Source organism: Corylus avellana, chromosome ca4 (genome assembly GCF_901000735.1).
Source record: "Corylus avellana chromosome ca4, CavTom2PMs-1.0".
Lineage (NCBI taxonomy): Eukaryota > Viridiplantae > Streptophyta > Magnoliopsida > Fagales > Betulaceae > Corylus > Corylus avellana.
In genome coordinates this window covers 36,550,039-36,565,424 of record NC_081544.1, presented here as the reverse complement: position 1 = coordinate 36,565,424, position 15,386 = coordinate 36,550,039, and the positions used below count along the sequence as shown (strand labels likewise).

Genomic DNA, 15,386 nt, shown 5'->3' with positions numbered 1-15,386 from the left:
GGTATTGGTATCCACATTTCAAATATTGTCTTGAGAAACAAGAAGATTGTAGTGGCCCATGATTTCCCTCTATGATTTTTATTTTTATTTTTATTTTTTGGAGGAATCCCTCTTTGATTTTGAGTGTTTGACTCGTTATTTTAGGCACCGCATGACCGTCACTTTTTCTTGTGTGGTAAAAACAAGAAAAACAATTGGAAAAGCTCACCTTCTCTTAATACACGTGAAATCCGACAAAAAAAAAAAAAAAAGTTTCATTATATTTCTCTAAGAGAGAATTTGTAATTCTCTTTGCTATAATGTCTAATTAAACATTAATTTATCAGAATTTAACCTTATCTTAATAATGATTAATTCATTGTAAAAACTTTTCAACGCCTCTACATATTCCACCAAAAAGAGAAACTAGGATTGAGCTCACTGCTTACTCAATGCTCAGTGTGGCTGAAACTTGGAAGGCTTGGGCTCCCATCGACCATCGTCTAGCGACTCTAGCAAAGGCAACAAAAGTAAAGGGCCTCAAGTCCACTAGTGTCTCTACTCGTCTACTCCTCACGGACCTGAGCCACACTTGTGTCTCATCCACTTGTCGTTCTCTGGTGTTGAGAGAGATAAAAAGAAGTCTCTTCACCAATCTCCACACGACGCAGTTTGCGAGAAACCACTTTAACAGTCCCACCGATTTCCAAATTCCAGGAGCCCAGCTAATCAAGGCTGATACTCTATATAATAACACTACTATTTACGATCATTTATTATATTTTATTTTATTTTTTATGTCAACTATTTAAAAAATAACATGTTAGTCAATATAAAATATGTATGATACATATTTGATATTTTATTAAAATAATAAAAAGAAAAAAAGAGATGGCTTCTTCCAAAAGAAAAGAGACGTCTCTTCTCCCTTCCTCAAACGGCGTCAAGTTAGTGAACCATAAGAAAATTAATGTCTTTTGCGCAACGTCTGTAGATCTCTGTTTGTTTAATAGTTTAACGACACAGTTTGGTAAAAATAAATATGAGCCCTTTATTTTTTTTCTACAGCAGATGCTACAGCGCACTCAGGCAGATCCCATACCAGACAGACGGCTCAGCTCGGCTCGGCTCACTCTCACACTCTTTTGGCGTAGGTGCTGTAAAATCTTCGCTAAATCCAGAGTCCAGACCCACAAAAGCCTTTAAAACGACGGGACGAATTAATTAGCTTAAGCCTAATCACTCCCTCGTCCACTCGTCTCTCCCTCTCTCTCTCTCAAATTCACATGACCTTCTGATCTCTCTCTCTCTCTCTCTCTCTCTCCTTATCTTCGGCATTCCTCTCTGAAAGCAGGTACATATCCCTAATTACACTATTTTAATCGTAATCTCCGTCGTTTTCTTTTAAGCTCTGTTTGGTTGCCGAGAAAAGGAATACAACTTTTTAAGTTCCTGATCAATGAAATGCGGGCCTCATTTTAAATCTGATAGTTATCTTCGGCAGTCTTTAATTCTGGCCTCACATTATTGGTACTAGATTCCTTCATTTTCCCATATTTCCTGTGCAACTAACAGAACATCGATGGATTTCCTACATATATTTGTATATCTTATCTATATTGCCGGCGATGAGACGAACAACCTAAGTTGATGATGGCTCGTCCGCTCTCATTATATATATAATTCTTTCGACTTTACATTTCTCGGTGAAGGAGCATTTAGATCTGAACTGAATTTCTCTAGAAAGTTCTGTTTATTGTTTTAATATGATGCGATTAGAGTTTGCAGTAACGTGATTGATTAACATTGGTATGAATTTGTCTTTGGATTTTTTTTTTTTTTTCAGTTGAATCCCTAAGATATAATCTCACCCAATTACAATCAGGATGGATCCGGATAACAAGTTGGTCAACATGGGTCTTCTCATTGTGGCCACTCTAGTGGTGGCCAAGCTCATTTCTGCGCTCATAATGCCTAGATCGAATAAACGTCTCCCCCCAGTTGTTAAGTCGTGGCCAGTGATCGGCGGGTTAGTGCGCTTCCTAAAAGGTCCGATTGTGATGCTTAGGGAGGAGTACCCGAAGCTTGGGGCCGTATTCACATTGAGTCTGGTTAACAAGAAGATTACTTTCTTTATTGGTCCTGAGGTTTCGGCGCACTTCTTTAAAGCCCCCGAGTCTGATCTTAGCCAGCAGGAGGTGTACCAGTTCAATGTGCCAACTTTCGGCCCTGGAGTAGTATTTGATGTTGATTACTCGATCCGGCAAGAACAGTTTCGGTTCTTCACAGAGTCCTTGAGGGTGAATAAGCTGAAGGGATATGTGGATCAGATGGTTTCAGAAGCAGAGGTAAGCAGTATTTGATGGGTTTGTTATTACTTTGCTTCCACGTGTTTGTGGTAATTTATATATGTATAAAAATATCTTAAAGGCTCCATCTTGTTAGGTAGATGTAATTTGTTTGAGATGTGACAAGTCCTGAGGCAAGCTTTTATGAATAGCTCCAATAATATACCACCCGCATTGATTGAAATAAAGTAATAAAGCCATTTCGACCAACATTTATAGATATATTTCCGTCTCCTGAACTTTGGTTGAAATAATATGATAAAGTCATTTCAGATTGTGGGGAGAAGGATAATATTTGAGTACAAGTGCTCAGGAATTGATAGAGTTAAGAAAAACTTCACGATAACCTTGTTTAGAAGCTTGGCCTTTCAATAATGGCTATACATATTCTTCCTACCAATTTAGAAGCCTTTCGAGGCATTCGGACTTGCAAAATATCACATAGATCCCTGAGAAAAAAGGTAGATACTCACCCCAAGTGGTTAAGCATGTTTTGTTAGGAAGCAATATATTTGTATTTGGATATAGTAAACTAATGCAAAATAAGTACAAGCATAGTACAGTACTATTTAAAAGATAGACAACGGCTAAATCATAGTTTTATTAGTGAAGCTTTGTCTGTACATTTCATCTGCAATAGTTTAACGTACAGGTTTTTGAAGTGACTGGCACACTTTGAATTCTGCTTCTAATTTTCCCCATTTTCAGCTAAGTTATGCAGTGCTTTCAATATTCTTTCATGAATGTTATGCTTCGCAAGAGGCATGTTCAGTTGATATTTGAATTACTCTCTTGACCATACTTGTGTGATATGGTGTTTGAGTAGCTTATAGATGTGAGGTTAATTGATATCCCAGATTTTGCATATACCTTGTTCTGCAAATTGATTACTATATGGTCCTAATTCTTTTCTATACTGGCACTGGACAGGAGTACTTCTCAAAGTGGGGAGACAGTGGTGAGGTGGACCTAAAGTATGAGCTGGAGCATCTAATCATCTTGACAGCCAGTAGATGTCTCTTGGGTCGAGAAGTTCGTGATAAGCTCTTTGATGATGTTTCTGCTTTGTTCCATGACCTCGACAATGGAATGCTCCCTATTAGTGTTCTCTTTCCATACCTCCCCATTCCTGCTCACCGACGCCGTGACCGGGCCCGCAAGAAGCTTTCAGAGATCTTTGCAACCATCATAGCTTCCCGTAAAGGTACAGGTAACTCAGAGAATGACATGCTGCAATGCTTCATTGACTCAAAGTACAAAGATGGCCGCCCAACAACTGAGGCCGAGGTCACTGGCTTGCTTATCGCCGCTCTATTTGCTGGGCAGCACACCAGTTCCATCACCTCCACTTGGACTGGCGCTTATCTCCTCCGTCACAAGGAGTACCTATCTGCTGTGTTGGAGGAGCAGAAAAACCTCATGGGAAAGCATGGGAAAAAGGTTGATCATGACATCTTGTCTGAGATGGACGTCCTATATAGGTGTATTAAGGAGGCCTTGAGGCTTCACCCTCCACTGATTATGCTGCTACGTAGCTCTCATAGTGAGTTTAGTGTGACAACCCGAGAGGGAAAAGAATATGACATCCCAAAGGGCCACATAGTTGCCACATCACCAGCATTTGCAAACCGCCTTCCCCATATTTATAAGAATCCAGACAGCTATGATCCTGACAGATTTGCCATTGGGAGAGAAGAAGACAAGGCTGCCGGGGCATTCTCGTACATATCATTTGGAGGTGGCAGGCATGGTTGCCTTGGTGAGCCCTTTGCATACCTGCAGATAAAGGCAATATGGAGCCATTTGCTGAGGAACTTTGAGTTGGAGCTTGTATCACCTTTTCCTGAGATTGATTGGAATGCCATGGTTGTGGGTGTGAAGGGAAAGGTGATGGTGCGATACAAGAGACGGGAGCTTTCTGTAAACTAATCTAGGTCGGGTGGTTAATAACTTGGTCTTTGGGATTTTATTGCACCGTTCTCCTGTATGCATCTAATCACTGGTGTCGTACTTTTGATCTATCTGTGTTTCTGGAGTGGTCTTGCTCTCTTTTGTTGGATTGCGACTTTTGTTAGTTTTCTTATATTTATTTTATGGTGATTATTGTAGCTTGCAACAGAAACTTTAGTTTTGTTTCTGCTTTGAGTGCCAAAATTGGAGATCCTGACATGAGTTGAATGCCTTTTTGTCATCTTTGACTTGAGGGTCTAGAACGAGAAATCTATATCTAGATGGCTTCGTCTTCGTGTATGAAGTTCGTGATTCGAGGAAGGGCCGAGTGCACTTGGTTTGTAGCCTCCTACCGACCGTTTCAATGTCAATTGCAATTTGCAAATGCAGCATTCTCTTCTAGCGTTGCCCTCCAAAAAGACCTACTGATCTTCCAGATTGAGCAGGACAGGACAGATTTTTTGTTCATGCTTTGCACCAAATTTGACTAAGCAACGCGTTTTTCACCTTCAACAGAAATTGAAGTTTTGATTTGTGAGTGTTGGTTGGAGTGTTTAAGCACTTGGATGGGAAGATAATACTGCACTGTAAATCAATTTGGTCCAATTTACTTACATTCATGAATATTATGAAAATGAACTCACCTACCAGAATGTTGATTCATTGAATCATTACCACTCCATTGAGATATAATTTAAGTTATTAACAATGATATAATACTAATACAATTATATAGTAAAACAAAATTTCTACTTAAACAGGCTCGCATTACAGTAACTTTTGTTATATTCTTCGCACTTCGCTCGCAAGGACCAGTGATAGCAAAACTTATGGAAGCTATAAAAATAAACAATAAAAACAGATCTCTCTATCTTCTTGGAAATAATCTTTCACGTTGATCAAGATGATGATGCTTTATGTCTCTCTGGCATAATCTTTCAGTTCCCTGGATCAATGAGTGACTGAATGCATGAAAGCTATAAACGCTTTCCAAGTAAAAGGAGAAAACGGAACAAAAACAAACCTCAATGTTTCAGGTGGTAGTGTCCGTAACACTAACACATGCTGACCTTGACAGGTATCATCAGTTCGATGTGATTTTCAGGAGTTCAATATCAAACAAAAGAGTCTTGTCTATCAGCCCTTGGTTCCTCAGTACAAAATCCAAAGCTCGTTGGCCCTTTGAAACACATTGCCATTGCACCTTCGTAAGGATTCACATAAGTTTAATACAAGTGAGAAAAAATACTCAAATTTTACCGAAAATGTTGTTGGTCTTGGGCCACTCTTGTTGAAATCATTCTCGGGATATCCCAGTTCCGGCGGCACTATGATCCTGCAACACTGTGAAACAGATTGTGAAATTTGCTTTCAATTTTCTTTTTTCCTTCCCTGAATCTACTAGGCGCACACTATGCATGTATACAACGTGCCAATACTGCATTAATCCTAGTTTTGTGATCAAGGTCAAGAGAAAGTTGCATTAACAATATCCAGATGTTCAGAATTTCAATATAATGAAAGAAATCTCCAGTTGGTGAGCTATAGTATTAACAAGAAGTCATGGTGACTAGCATCAACATATAGAGCCTGTTTACTAAATTCATCCATGGAATGCATTCTTGGTGTACTTATAGTCAGAGGACGCAAACTGAGAGACAGATTATGTCAACGGCCATGAGGAACTATGGATCAGGATCTTGTAATCACACTAAAGTGAATAAACTACCATAGATGTCGTTCAGTGGTACTCCTCTTAATACACTTGATGAATGGAATGTGCACTAGTTTTTAAGCAATTTAATTCAAAATTAGGTATCACTCCAAAAATAGCAAAGGCTAATAGGTTGTTTCAGAAAAGCAGATGCAGCACCTTCTAATGCCACCCAGAGACATGCCTGAAACAGCTTCCTCAAATGCTGGTATCACCTGAAGATTCAAGAGCAATCGAGCACCATTAGAAGCCTCAATATTGAGTATCCAACAATATGATAATGAAAAGACAGGTGAATCGTACAAGCAATATGGTACAATTACTATTACCTAGTAGTCAATTGCAACCCAACTAAATCCCAATTTACAAATTTGCACTATAGAACTTAAACAATTAAGAATAGCTTCTGATATAATTTATAAATTGTAAAAAGCGAAATAACAAAGAATTATCACCAATACGAGACCACTGACCAAAATGAACCCAAGCCATGAGTAATAGTTAAAAATGAAATCAAAACACATAACAAATTAGAAACTTAAGGAGACATTTCTCCCCCATCTCATCCAAAATGTAAGGACAACATTGTTTATTGTTCGAATGGAGAAAAGAATATTCCTCACCTCATGAGATCCTACTCTAAATTTGAAGAAGTCCTTGTCATCACCCTGCATTTTAACAATCGCATATTGTTGTGTTTTAATTGGGCATAATAGAAACTCCAGCAAAAGGTTGAGAAGCATTCCATACCTCAAAGGAACCACCCTTTGTCTTATTTCGGGCTTCAAATATGCGGCCATAGTATCCTATGGTGTAACCATCCCAATCAACCTAAAATGAGATCATCACCCATAAGCTGCTACAGTTTCCAAGTTTAAGGATAAAACAATTCAGCATTGAACTTAAGTGTTGCATGCTTTATATCAATTGTATCCATGGGCCATGTCATTTATTTAACCCATTCCTAATAGTTGTAGGTTTTATAACACTGATGTCTGGTTGTTTACGGGCTCTTGCTTGGGTTGCCCACCCTTTGTCTATTTTAATTTCCCCTTTCCCCTTCACCCGAATTGAATAGAAAGAAAAATAAATAAATAAATAAGTATATCCAGGCTTCTTTGACTTCAATAGTTCTTTCTTCCTCTTCCTCAAATTCACAATGCAATTTTTAGCAAGTGATTGCTTTGATTATCCCAATTATTCTGTCCAGATTTTCCAAATTTTGATACGAACCTAGCCCTAGCCAGACACAGAAAGAGTCTTTCATATTGAGTTTGTCCAAATTTCAGCCAGATCAATGAAAATAGTTGAACAGAGATTTCAATTAGCTAAAAAGAAGTTCCTGTTCCACAATCTAAAATAAAATTTATTGAGACCAAATCTTTGCAACTAGGCACCCTGTCTGGGTTTCAACTTGGAAACTATATGAAAATTTCAAACAAAATTGTGAAACAATGCATACACAATCAGTGGCTTACCACTACAGTCTCTCCCATCTTCGGTGAGGGGCCATTTCCTGCTCGCAAGTCCTGCATTCTTTTTAATATGTAACTAAAATAGACAATTATATGATGGTGACGGACTTAAACATGCAAGGAGGCCTTATAATGTACTTTTCAACAGGTAACCTTATACTGAAGACCTGATTCTGTCTCTGTGTAGTCTGGATACCGCATTTTACTCTTGCCATAGTCCTTCCCCCTCAGTGCAGGCACTGTATTCACGAACATAGTGCTGACAGTCAGTATTTAAGCTATAACATCTCCTATATATCAATCATCCAATTCTTAACAAACTAAGATAACTCTATGGTCCACAACCATATGAATGTGAGATACAACGCAAAGCGCTATGCTATAGTTACTGCACAGAAATCAACCTAGGTTACCAAGAGCATGATTGTGTACGCATCAACTGTTACAAAACCCAAGATTAAAGAAATTGGACTATCTATCAGTGAAACTCTCTAATGATCCATAAAAATCATATTATTAGGGAGGAAGGAGGAGGTAGTGTCCCAAGAGATGGCCAAGCCAAACTAGTAACATGTAATAACCCATACCTGGAGGAATTGTCTCTTATTTCAGCCGAAGCTGAGGGACCGAGGATGGATCATCAAGCTATTGATATCGAATGCAAGATATTCTTTTTGATAAGTGAAAAGAATGAATGTGCCAAAAAGATCCATTATTTAGATCATTGGCCAACTTTAAGGCTCTAGTTATAACCTTGCAAAATCTTTTAGTTCATATAATGAGAATCCAAATTGAATACTCCAAATTACGGATGGATTTAGCATCTATTACTAATTGAGCAGCTATAAATCGGGACTAAAGAGTAGGCATTTGCTCCATTAGTCCAAAACCAACGTTAATTTTGGAGAAAGCATGATATGCTATACAGCATTTCCAATAATACACAACAAACACACAAGCAAAAATATAGTGAAAGTGTGCGGCATTAGGAAAATAACTGTCAGCAAATTCAGATGCCATGGCTATCCCATCGATTGAAGCATTCCACCAGTATCCTGCAAGTATTCCAATAGTTGAGAGCACAACTTTCCTTCGCTCAGTGAGTTCCCCATAAGCCGTAGGGTTACCATTACCTACAAAAAGATACAAAATAGATTTAATTATAACCCTGCAACGTGAAAACAAGCATTATATATGTTAATCTACCACTTTAACATTCATTAGAAAAAAACACAATCAAATCTTTTCAAAAATTTCCCTTTGCACACACAACATAGAAAGCTAGTAAATTTATCCCAGAGAACAAAAGAAAACCTCAATTAAGCCATATCAGCATCAAGATTGAAAAATTGGAGCCAATTTTGTCTGTAACATCATATTTTTTTACCCAAAAATAAATGCATAGAGGAAATTCAAAACGCGTAATTGGGTTAATAAATTAAAGGGGTAGCAACTAACCGCATAAACTTGAATTGGGTATCTGAGTTTCATGAAGAGATACAGAAGTAGTTGGTCGGCAGCATCTCTGAAACATCAAATGGCCGTCATATATGTAGAAAGACCCATATACGTAAATGAGAGAAATAGCAAGACGAGAGGACGTACCAAAGTTGGAGCTTTAGTAACAGATAACGTCAGGGATTGCGGTAGGGATCCAAACGCTGAAATTGACGCCATTGATTATCAAAAGAGTGAGAAATTATGCAAGGAGTGAGTTGGAGGTTTCGCGGGAAGATAACGGCCTCAGCCTTGTTTATTACTAGTAGTCGAGAGCCCTCTAGGCCTCCACAGTCCAATTGTATGACTTTCTAACGTGGGCCTACCATGGACCCGTTACTTATTAATACAGCCTCGAGTCTGTTCTTTTTTCTCTTTGGAGCCAACGAAATTTCTTGTGTTGTTTTTTATCTTTGTTAAGTAGAGAAATTTCTTTGTTTTTTATAAGCAATACACAAAAGAAATTTCTTGTTTGCTTAATAAAGAAATAGGCTTTTTTTTTCTTTTCTTTTTTTGAAAAAGAAATAGGCTTTTTCTCCACTGTAATCTCTCTAGATAATTATTATGTTTAATTATATAACTCGGATTTTATCACCTCATTTTAAAGATCTTTAATTTGTTTGTTTTACCAAAGTTTTTGTTTAAACCAGATTAAAGAAAATTCTTTCAACCGACATCCGTCCATTTTCACATACTCTATTAAAAATGCTCATATGATAGGAAAGAAAAAAACTTGCACTTTTTATAGATCATTACTAATCTTTACAAATCACTGACCAAGATCCAGTCATTGGCCTTTCAAACCTCACATCCCAATGAAGCATACTCATACATGATACGTCATTAACGTCTTATAATGCACTCGTCAACTACATTTCCAGCAGGTTTCAGCACCCACTAGTTTTATTGATTTAACATGACACTAAATAAGCAAAACCCAAAAGGCTCACAGGCTGACTAATTTAAGAGAGTTTGCCTTCTCTTGCAGGGTATCGAGCAGGCTGTCAAAGCTTTTCTTGAAAGAATCCACACCTTCAAGTTCGAGCTGGGAGCCAACGTCACTCCAGTCAACGCCCAACTTCTCAAGTGCATTGTAAACGCCTTCAGCTTCAGATACATTCGAATCAATCGTCCTCGAAACAGCACCATGATCAATAAATGCTTGAAGAGCTTGGTCAGGCATGGTTGAAACCTGCAAAAGGAGAAATGCCATCATTAGCTTCGATTTTGATTTTCATCTAAGGCTTAAGCATATGATACATCTTAGCTTTTGTAATATCAAGCACCAGAATTATGATATGAAATATGAGTTGGCTAACCGTATCAGGTCCAATGAGAGGAGCAACATATAAGGTGTCAGGGTAGGCAGGATTCTTAACACTGGTTGAGGCCCACAGCAACCTCTGCTTCTTGGCACCCTTTTTCACCAGAGCTTCCCATCTTGGACCAGAGAATTTCTTCTGGTAAAGCTTGTACGCCAATGCAGCTTGAGCGACTGCAGCCTGAAAAGTAGTAATTTGCCATGACATTAGCAAATCTCCACCTTTAGGATTTTTAGTTCCTTCACAAGAAAAAAAAAAGTAATCACAACCTACTTACCTTTCCTCGAAGATCAAGGGCCTCTGGGCTTCCAATCTTCTCAAGCTTCTTGTCAACAAGAGTGTCTACCCGACTGACAAAGAAGGAAGCAACACTTGTAACCTTGGAGAGGTCACTTAACCCAGAAGCTTCAAGGCCATCTAAGTAAGCGTCAATGACTGCTTCATATCTAGAAAGAGAGAATATGAGCTGGGCATACCCAACAGAAGACAATTAGAACGTTGCCAAGGGAAATCAAAAGGTAGGTCAGCAAATATTGATACACATCCATAACACTACATCTATTGCAAAACCAAATACTGTTAATATTCCATTTTCTTCATGCCTAGAAAGCTTTGTCGATGGAAGAGGTGATGCCATTCCTTACAAATACTACCTCACTTGTTAGGGGCCAAACTAACCAAGTTTATTAAAATCACTTTGCCATCATAAACTTAAAGAGTGATGGAACAACACTGTGTCATACACTAGAAATTGACAAGTCAAGGTCATGGCCAAACGCAATCCAAGACAGCATGCATAAAGCAAATTACCAATATATGCTGTTCGAAAGTTTTAGGGGCTATTTCTTTTAAGCTAAGCATGGATGTGTATGAATCTGAGGAACTACTTACTGTCACATTGACGCTTATGCCAAGTGAAATAACATCCTTAATTGAAGGGACACATGCAGCCGTAGCAGGAATCTTTATGTAAACATTACGGCGATCAACCACTTTATGGAGCCATTTTGCAGCCTCTACGGTCCCTTTAGTATCATCAGCGAGTCTGGGGGACACTTCAACAGAAACATAGCCATCACCACCATCTGTTTGGTCATAGATTGATTCAAAAAGTTTGCACGCATCTTGAATGTCCTTCACCACGAGCTCCCAGTATGCAGCTTCAATGCCTTTCCCTGATTGAACAAGGTCCCTACAGATTCCAGTAATGTAAGGTTAGATATATAAGCACTGAAAGGAACAGCTGGGATAACAATAATTAAAGTAGAGAACATCTAATTTTCAACTACCGAGAGCCAGCAGCAACCGGCAGAGTGGTACGAGTTATGGAAACACATTGTACTGTAGTTTTCTTTTTCACTTCTTTACCTTTGGTAGCATAAAACCACAAGGTACAACCACATTTCCTCCATCACTCTTAAGCATACGGCATAGCCATAGGCATAAATTCTTTTACAATTGATTGAGCAGTTTATAGTTCACTCCAATGAATGATCTCCATCCTACCTTTGTAGTTCCTTGGCTACCATGAAGCGCAATGCAAATCATTCTTATTATCATGAAGAGCCCATTGTAAAATGTAGTAAAAACTATTTGATGGCAATACCTGAACTGGTCATTGTAAGCATTTGAAGATGATATTGCTTTCTGGAAGATCTGCAATCATGTTTATTAAACATTTAGTTACATGAGATTAAAAGTGGTAAAAGACAACCACATAAAAAGCATTTGAAGACACAATTGCATAAGTACAACTGGTCTTGTTGATTTCATCACCCCCAAAAAGAAAATGAAAAAAAGACTCATTTGATTTCAGTTTAAAATTAATAAATTTTAAATTTTAAAAATTATAAAATTATAAAAAAAATTAAAATTTTTTTAAAAAAGGCATAATAGTGAATAATAATATATGCATAATTACCGCTGGGTTGCTTGTTACACCTCTAACGCCACTTGCAATCAGAGGAAGCAGATCAGTAACAGGTCGGCAGAGGTTATCATACCATGGACTCTGCCCTTCCTTCTCATAGAGATCATGAAGAACTGTTCGCTTTGCTGGAATTCCATTTCCATCAACTTGGGAACATCTGACACTGTAATAACAATAATATAAGAATGCAAAGTTTATAATTAGAGATAAAGAAAATTACTGAGTAACTATCATAGATTACAATCACACCAAAAAAAAAGATGCATAGCAATCTACTCCATCAACAACCAACATAACATGGGGTAATAATACGGTATGCAGAGCATTCATATTTGAACGCAATTAATTAAATTGAGGCTTGTGGCCAAGAACGATGAGCAATAGTATCCAGTAACAACTAATGACCGGAGGAAAAGAAGTTAAACCATGATGCATTGTGCAAAGGACTGAATATGCATTAAAAGTTGGTAATCAATCAAGAGTCATAAGGGTGGAAACGCACACAATTTTTGAGAAACTTTAAGGATTCGATATGCACAGATTTTTTAGCCACAAGAGGTACCAGATCATAAACAACGCGTACCCAATAAAAACACCATGATTAAGCAATCCTCGTAACTTTAAGATTTGGCACATGATACGACATACAGGAGATCCTTCATTTTAGTGTGTTTCTAGAGCTCACCTTTGAAAACAATAACACAGAATCCAACTTAGTTTTTCTAGAAAAGAGACCAGAAAAAAGTGACTGTCAAATTGCGGATCATCCAATTTATCAAAATAATCCCGAAAGGACTTGGAGATTCCAGTTAAGCAGATGATTGAACCATAGAATAGAAACATCAAATCCAAAAAAAAAAAAACATGCAGACCACACATATTCCATACAGGAACAGATGTTAAGGAGACAAAAATTTACAAAACAAAAACAGAAATCATACAGCCAATGCAATTATAATCGCCACAGATAGAGATACAAATAAAGACCACGATAATCATATTGGCAGACTACAAAAATAAAGAAAAACAAAAACAAGTGAATGAGAAAACATACACCAAAGGGCCACTCCTAGCATGGTTACCCCGCACGGCTAATTTGGAAGATGAAACTTTGGCGTTGAAACTGCTTCCACTGTAGAAACCGATCAGAATCTTGGGCTGCGACGATCCGGATTTGAACGTAGACGACGCATGAGCGGTAGGGCTCGGAGTCGAGAGCCTGGACATGGTAGCCATGGCGGATCAAACGCAAACACAACGTGAGAGAGAGGACAGAGAGGGTAGGTGAGATCTTTAATTACGAAACGAGACGAATGATGAAGATCGGGGTACGACTATATATATATATATGATTTTAGAGAAAATGTTTAACCTTATTATTATTATTATTATTTGTCTTTTTTTTTTTTTAGGCATACACGGCAGGTCAGCAAAAGTAGCTCTCGATTGACCAAACAGGCAGGTAGCCGGTAGGGTCGCTGAGAACGAACGAAGGTGGGAAGATTTGGTGGCTTTGTTTTCTGATCTGAAGATGGGTGACTGGTGAGTGGTGAGGTGAGCCATCTCATTTGACGGTATTTTTTTTTATTGTTTTTTTTGTTACGAGAAGTGTTAAGAGCATTTTCAATGGAGGAGTCATATTTTTATATAAAATGATTTCTTAAAATTCACTTTATCTAATTTAGTTAAGCTATTTTTAAATGTCTCTACATCCGATTAACTATATTTCTATCTATTCTATTAAAATATTATTAAAAGTAAGAAAAGTTTTGAGAAAAGAGAATATGTGAGGAAAAATGGGAAAAGAAGAACATGCAGAAAAAAAGTAGGAAAATATTTGGGAAAAAGAGAAAACAAGTGAGAGAAACAATGAAAAATAAAATAGCTCCCTTGAAAAGTGTTGCTACATTTAACTTTTTTTTTAACTCTTTCAATCAAATATATATTTTACATTTTTTTTTGCTAATCGAATGTATGAGCTTTTTAAAATATTTGAAGAGCTATTTTAGATAAAAGTAATAACATGACAAAAGTTTTTAAATTAAAAAAAAAAATACAATTTTTTTTTTCTTGTCTGCCTCTCACAGTCTACCACGTCAATTTAAAATTTTTTCTAAATTCATCTGTTTTGTTTCTTAACACTTCTCACTTGGTATTTATCATCCATTTTTAGCTTTTTCATGGTAAGTTGCCGCCGCTCAATTTGTTGACGATTTCTTCAAAATATGCATTACGACTTTCTTATTCGTGGACAAAGATTAGGATTATCCCTATTGCCTAGTTTAAAAAAAATAAAAATAAAACTCCCACATTTGTGATGGGATATAAAATCATAGACCAAATTGTTACTAATTTGGAATAAAAATCAGAAGAAACAGAGAAAAAAAATAAAAAATAAATGATTTTGATCTAGTTTTTTTCCATCCTTTTTTGTTGCTACGATTTTTATAGAAAATTAATAATTCAATTGGTGTTGAAAACAAAAGAGATGATTCATGTAAGTAAGGTTCTTTTTTTTTTTTTTTTTTTTTAATGTGTGCACAACGAGGAGAAGGAAATGGAAAAAGAGAATTCAAACTAATAACATTCGTTTCATAAGGCATAATACTCAATCAATTGAACTACTCTTTGAAAACAGTAGTGGAGTAATTACCAAAGCTAAGATGAATTATTGTATAGCATAAAGTAATTTTCTTTCAAAATCTAGTATGACTTTTAATGAAGCATGGCTCAATTAAAAGAATATAGTAGCTATTTAATAACTTTATATTACATTTCAATCTCTTGAAAAACGAGGCACGCTACCAAACCGACGAATTTGTATTTGTTTCCTATATTAAAATTGATGCCTGACTCATCGATTGATATTCCTAGTTAACCAAGGAAAAAAATAATAATAATAATAATTAATTAATTCTCTCAATTCATTAATGTGTTATGGAAAATATATTTTAATATTTTATATTTGTAAAACAAATAACATAAAACAAAAATTTTAACAAATATCACGTAAAGTTAGGGGCCAAAAGAAGACGGTAGAGTACGGCAATACTGTGAAGAAAGAGATATAGATGAATCAGCTTGAGTTGAAAGATAAAGTAATCTTGTTGTGTAATGAATTTTCCTTGTAATTAGTTATTTATTTCTCTTCCCGAATTAACTTACCAAGAT

The 15,386-nt window shown here is 36.9% G+C and overlaps 3 protein-coding genes across 6 annotated transcripts; 1 reads left to right on the top strand and 2 right to left on the bottom strand.

Moving 5' to 3' along the window:
• Positions 1-1,129: 1,129 nt before the first annotated feature.
• On the top strand, positions 1,130-4,512 carry LOC132177156 (sterol 14-demethylase). Of its 4 annotated transcripts, none has more exons than XM_059589395.1 (3): positions 1,130-1,333; positions 1,865-2,327; positions 3,258-4,512. In XM_059589395.1, exons 2-3 carry the CDS (start codon positions 1,866-1,868, stop codon positions 4,254-4,256), a joined length of 1,461 nt encoding a protein of 486 aa, XP_059445378.1. In that variant the 5' UTR covers positions 1,130-1,333; position 1,865; the 3' UTR covers positions 4,257-4,512. The 4 variants fall into 4 exon arrangements, with proteins under 4 accessions (XP_059445378.1, XP_059445376.1, XP_059445375.1 ...); XM_059589393.1 differs by having other exon boundaries at positions 1,131-1,333; positions 1,826-2,327; XM_059589392.1 differs by lacking the exon at positions 1,130-1,333 and adding an exon at positions 1,369-1,509.
• A 414-nt stretch (positions 4,513-4,926) lies between these two features.
• On the bottom strand, positions 4,927-9,243 carry LOC132177157 (peptidyl-prolyl cis-trans isomerase FKBP19, chloroplastic). The gene is made up of 11 exons (XM_059589396.1): positions 9,072-9,243; positions 8,925-8,991; positions 8,465-8,599; positions 7,620-7,705; positions 7,470-7,520; positions 6,742-6,822; positions 6,615-6,659; positions 6,151-6,206; positions 5,538-5,613; positions 5,302-5,457; positions 4,927-5,223 (listed from the first exon to the last, which is right to left on the bottom strand). The coding sequence occupies exons 1-10, from the start codon at positions 9,141-9,143 to the stop codon at positions 5,362-5,364; spliced, it is 765 nt and encodes a 254-aa protein (XP_059445379.1). The 5' UTR covers positions 9,144-9,243; the 3' UTR covers positions 4,927-5,223; positions 5,302-5,361.
• A 439-nt stretch (positions 9,244-9,682) lies between these two features.
• Positions 9,683-13,551, bottom strand: LOC132179509 (uncharacterized). Its single transcript, XM_059592246.1, has 7 exons — positions 13,270-13,551; positions 12,207-12,378; positions 11,892-11,941; positions 11,177-11,477; positions 10,563-10,751; positions 10,283-10,465; positions 9,683-10,155 (listed from the first exon to the last, which is right to left on the bottom strand). The coding sequence occupies exons 1-7, from the start codon at positions 13,449-13,451 to the stop codon at positions 9,910-9,912; spliced, it is 1,323 nt and encodes a 440-aa protein (XP_059448229.1). The 5' UTR covers positions 13,452-13,551; the 3' UTR covers positions 9,683-9,909.
• Between the last annotated feature and the right edge of the window lie 1,835 nt (positions 13,552-15,386).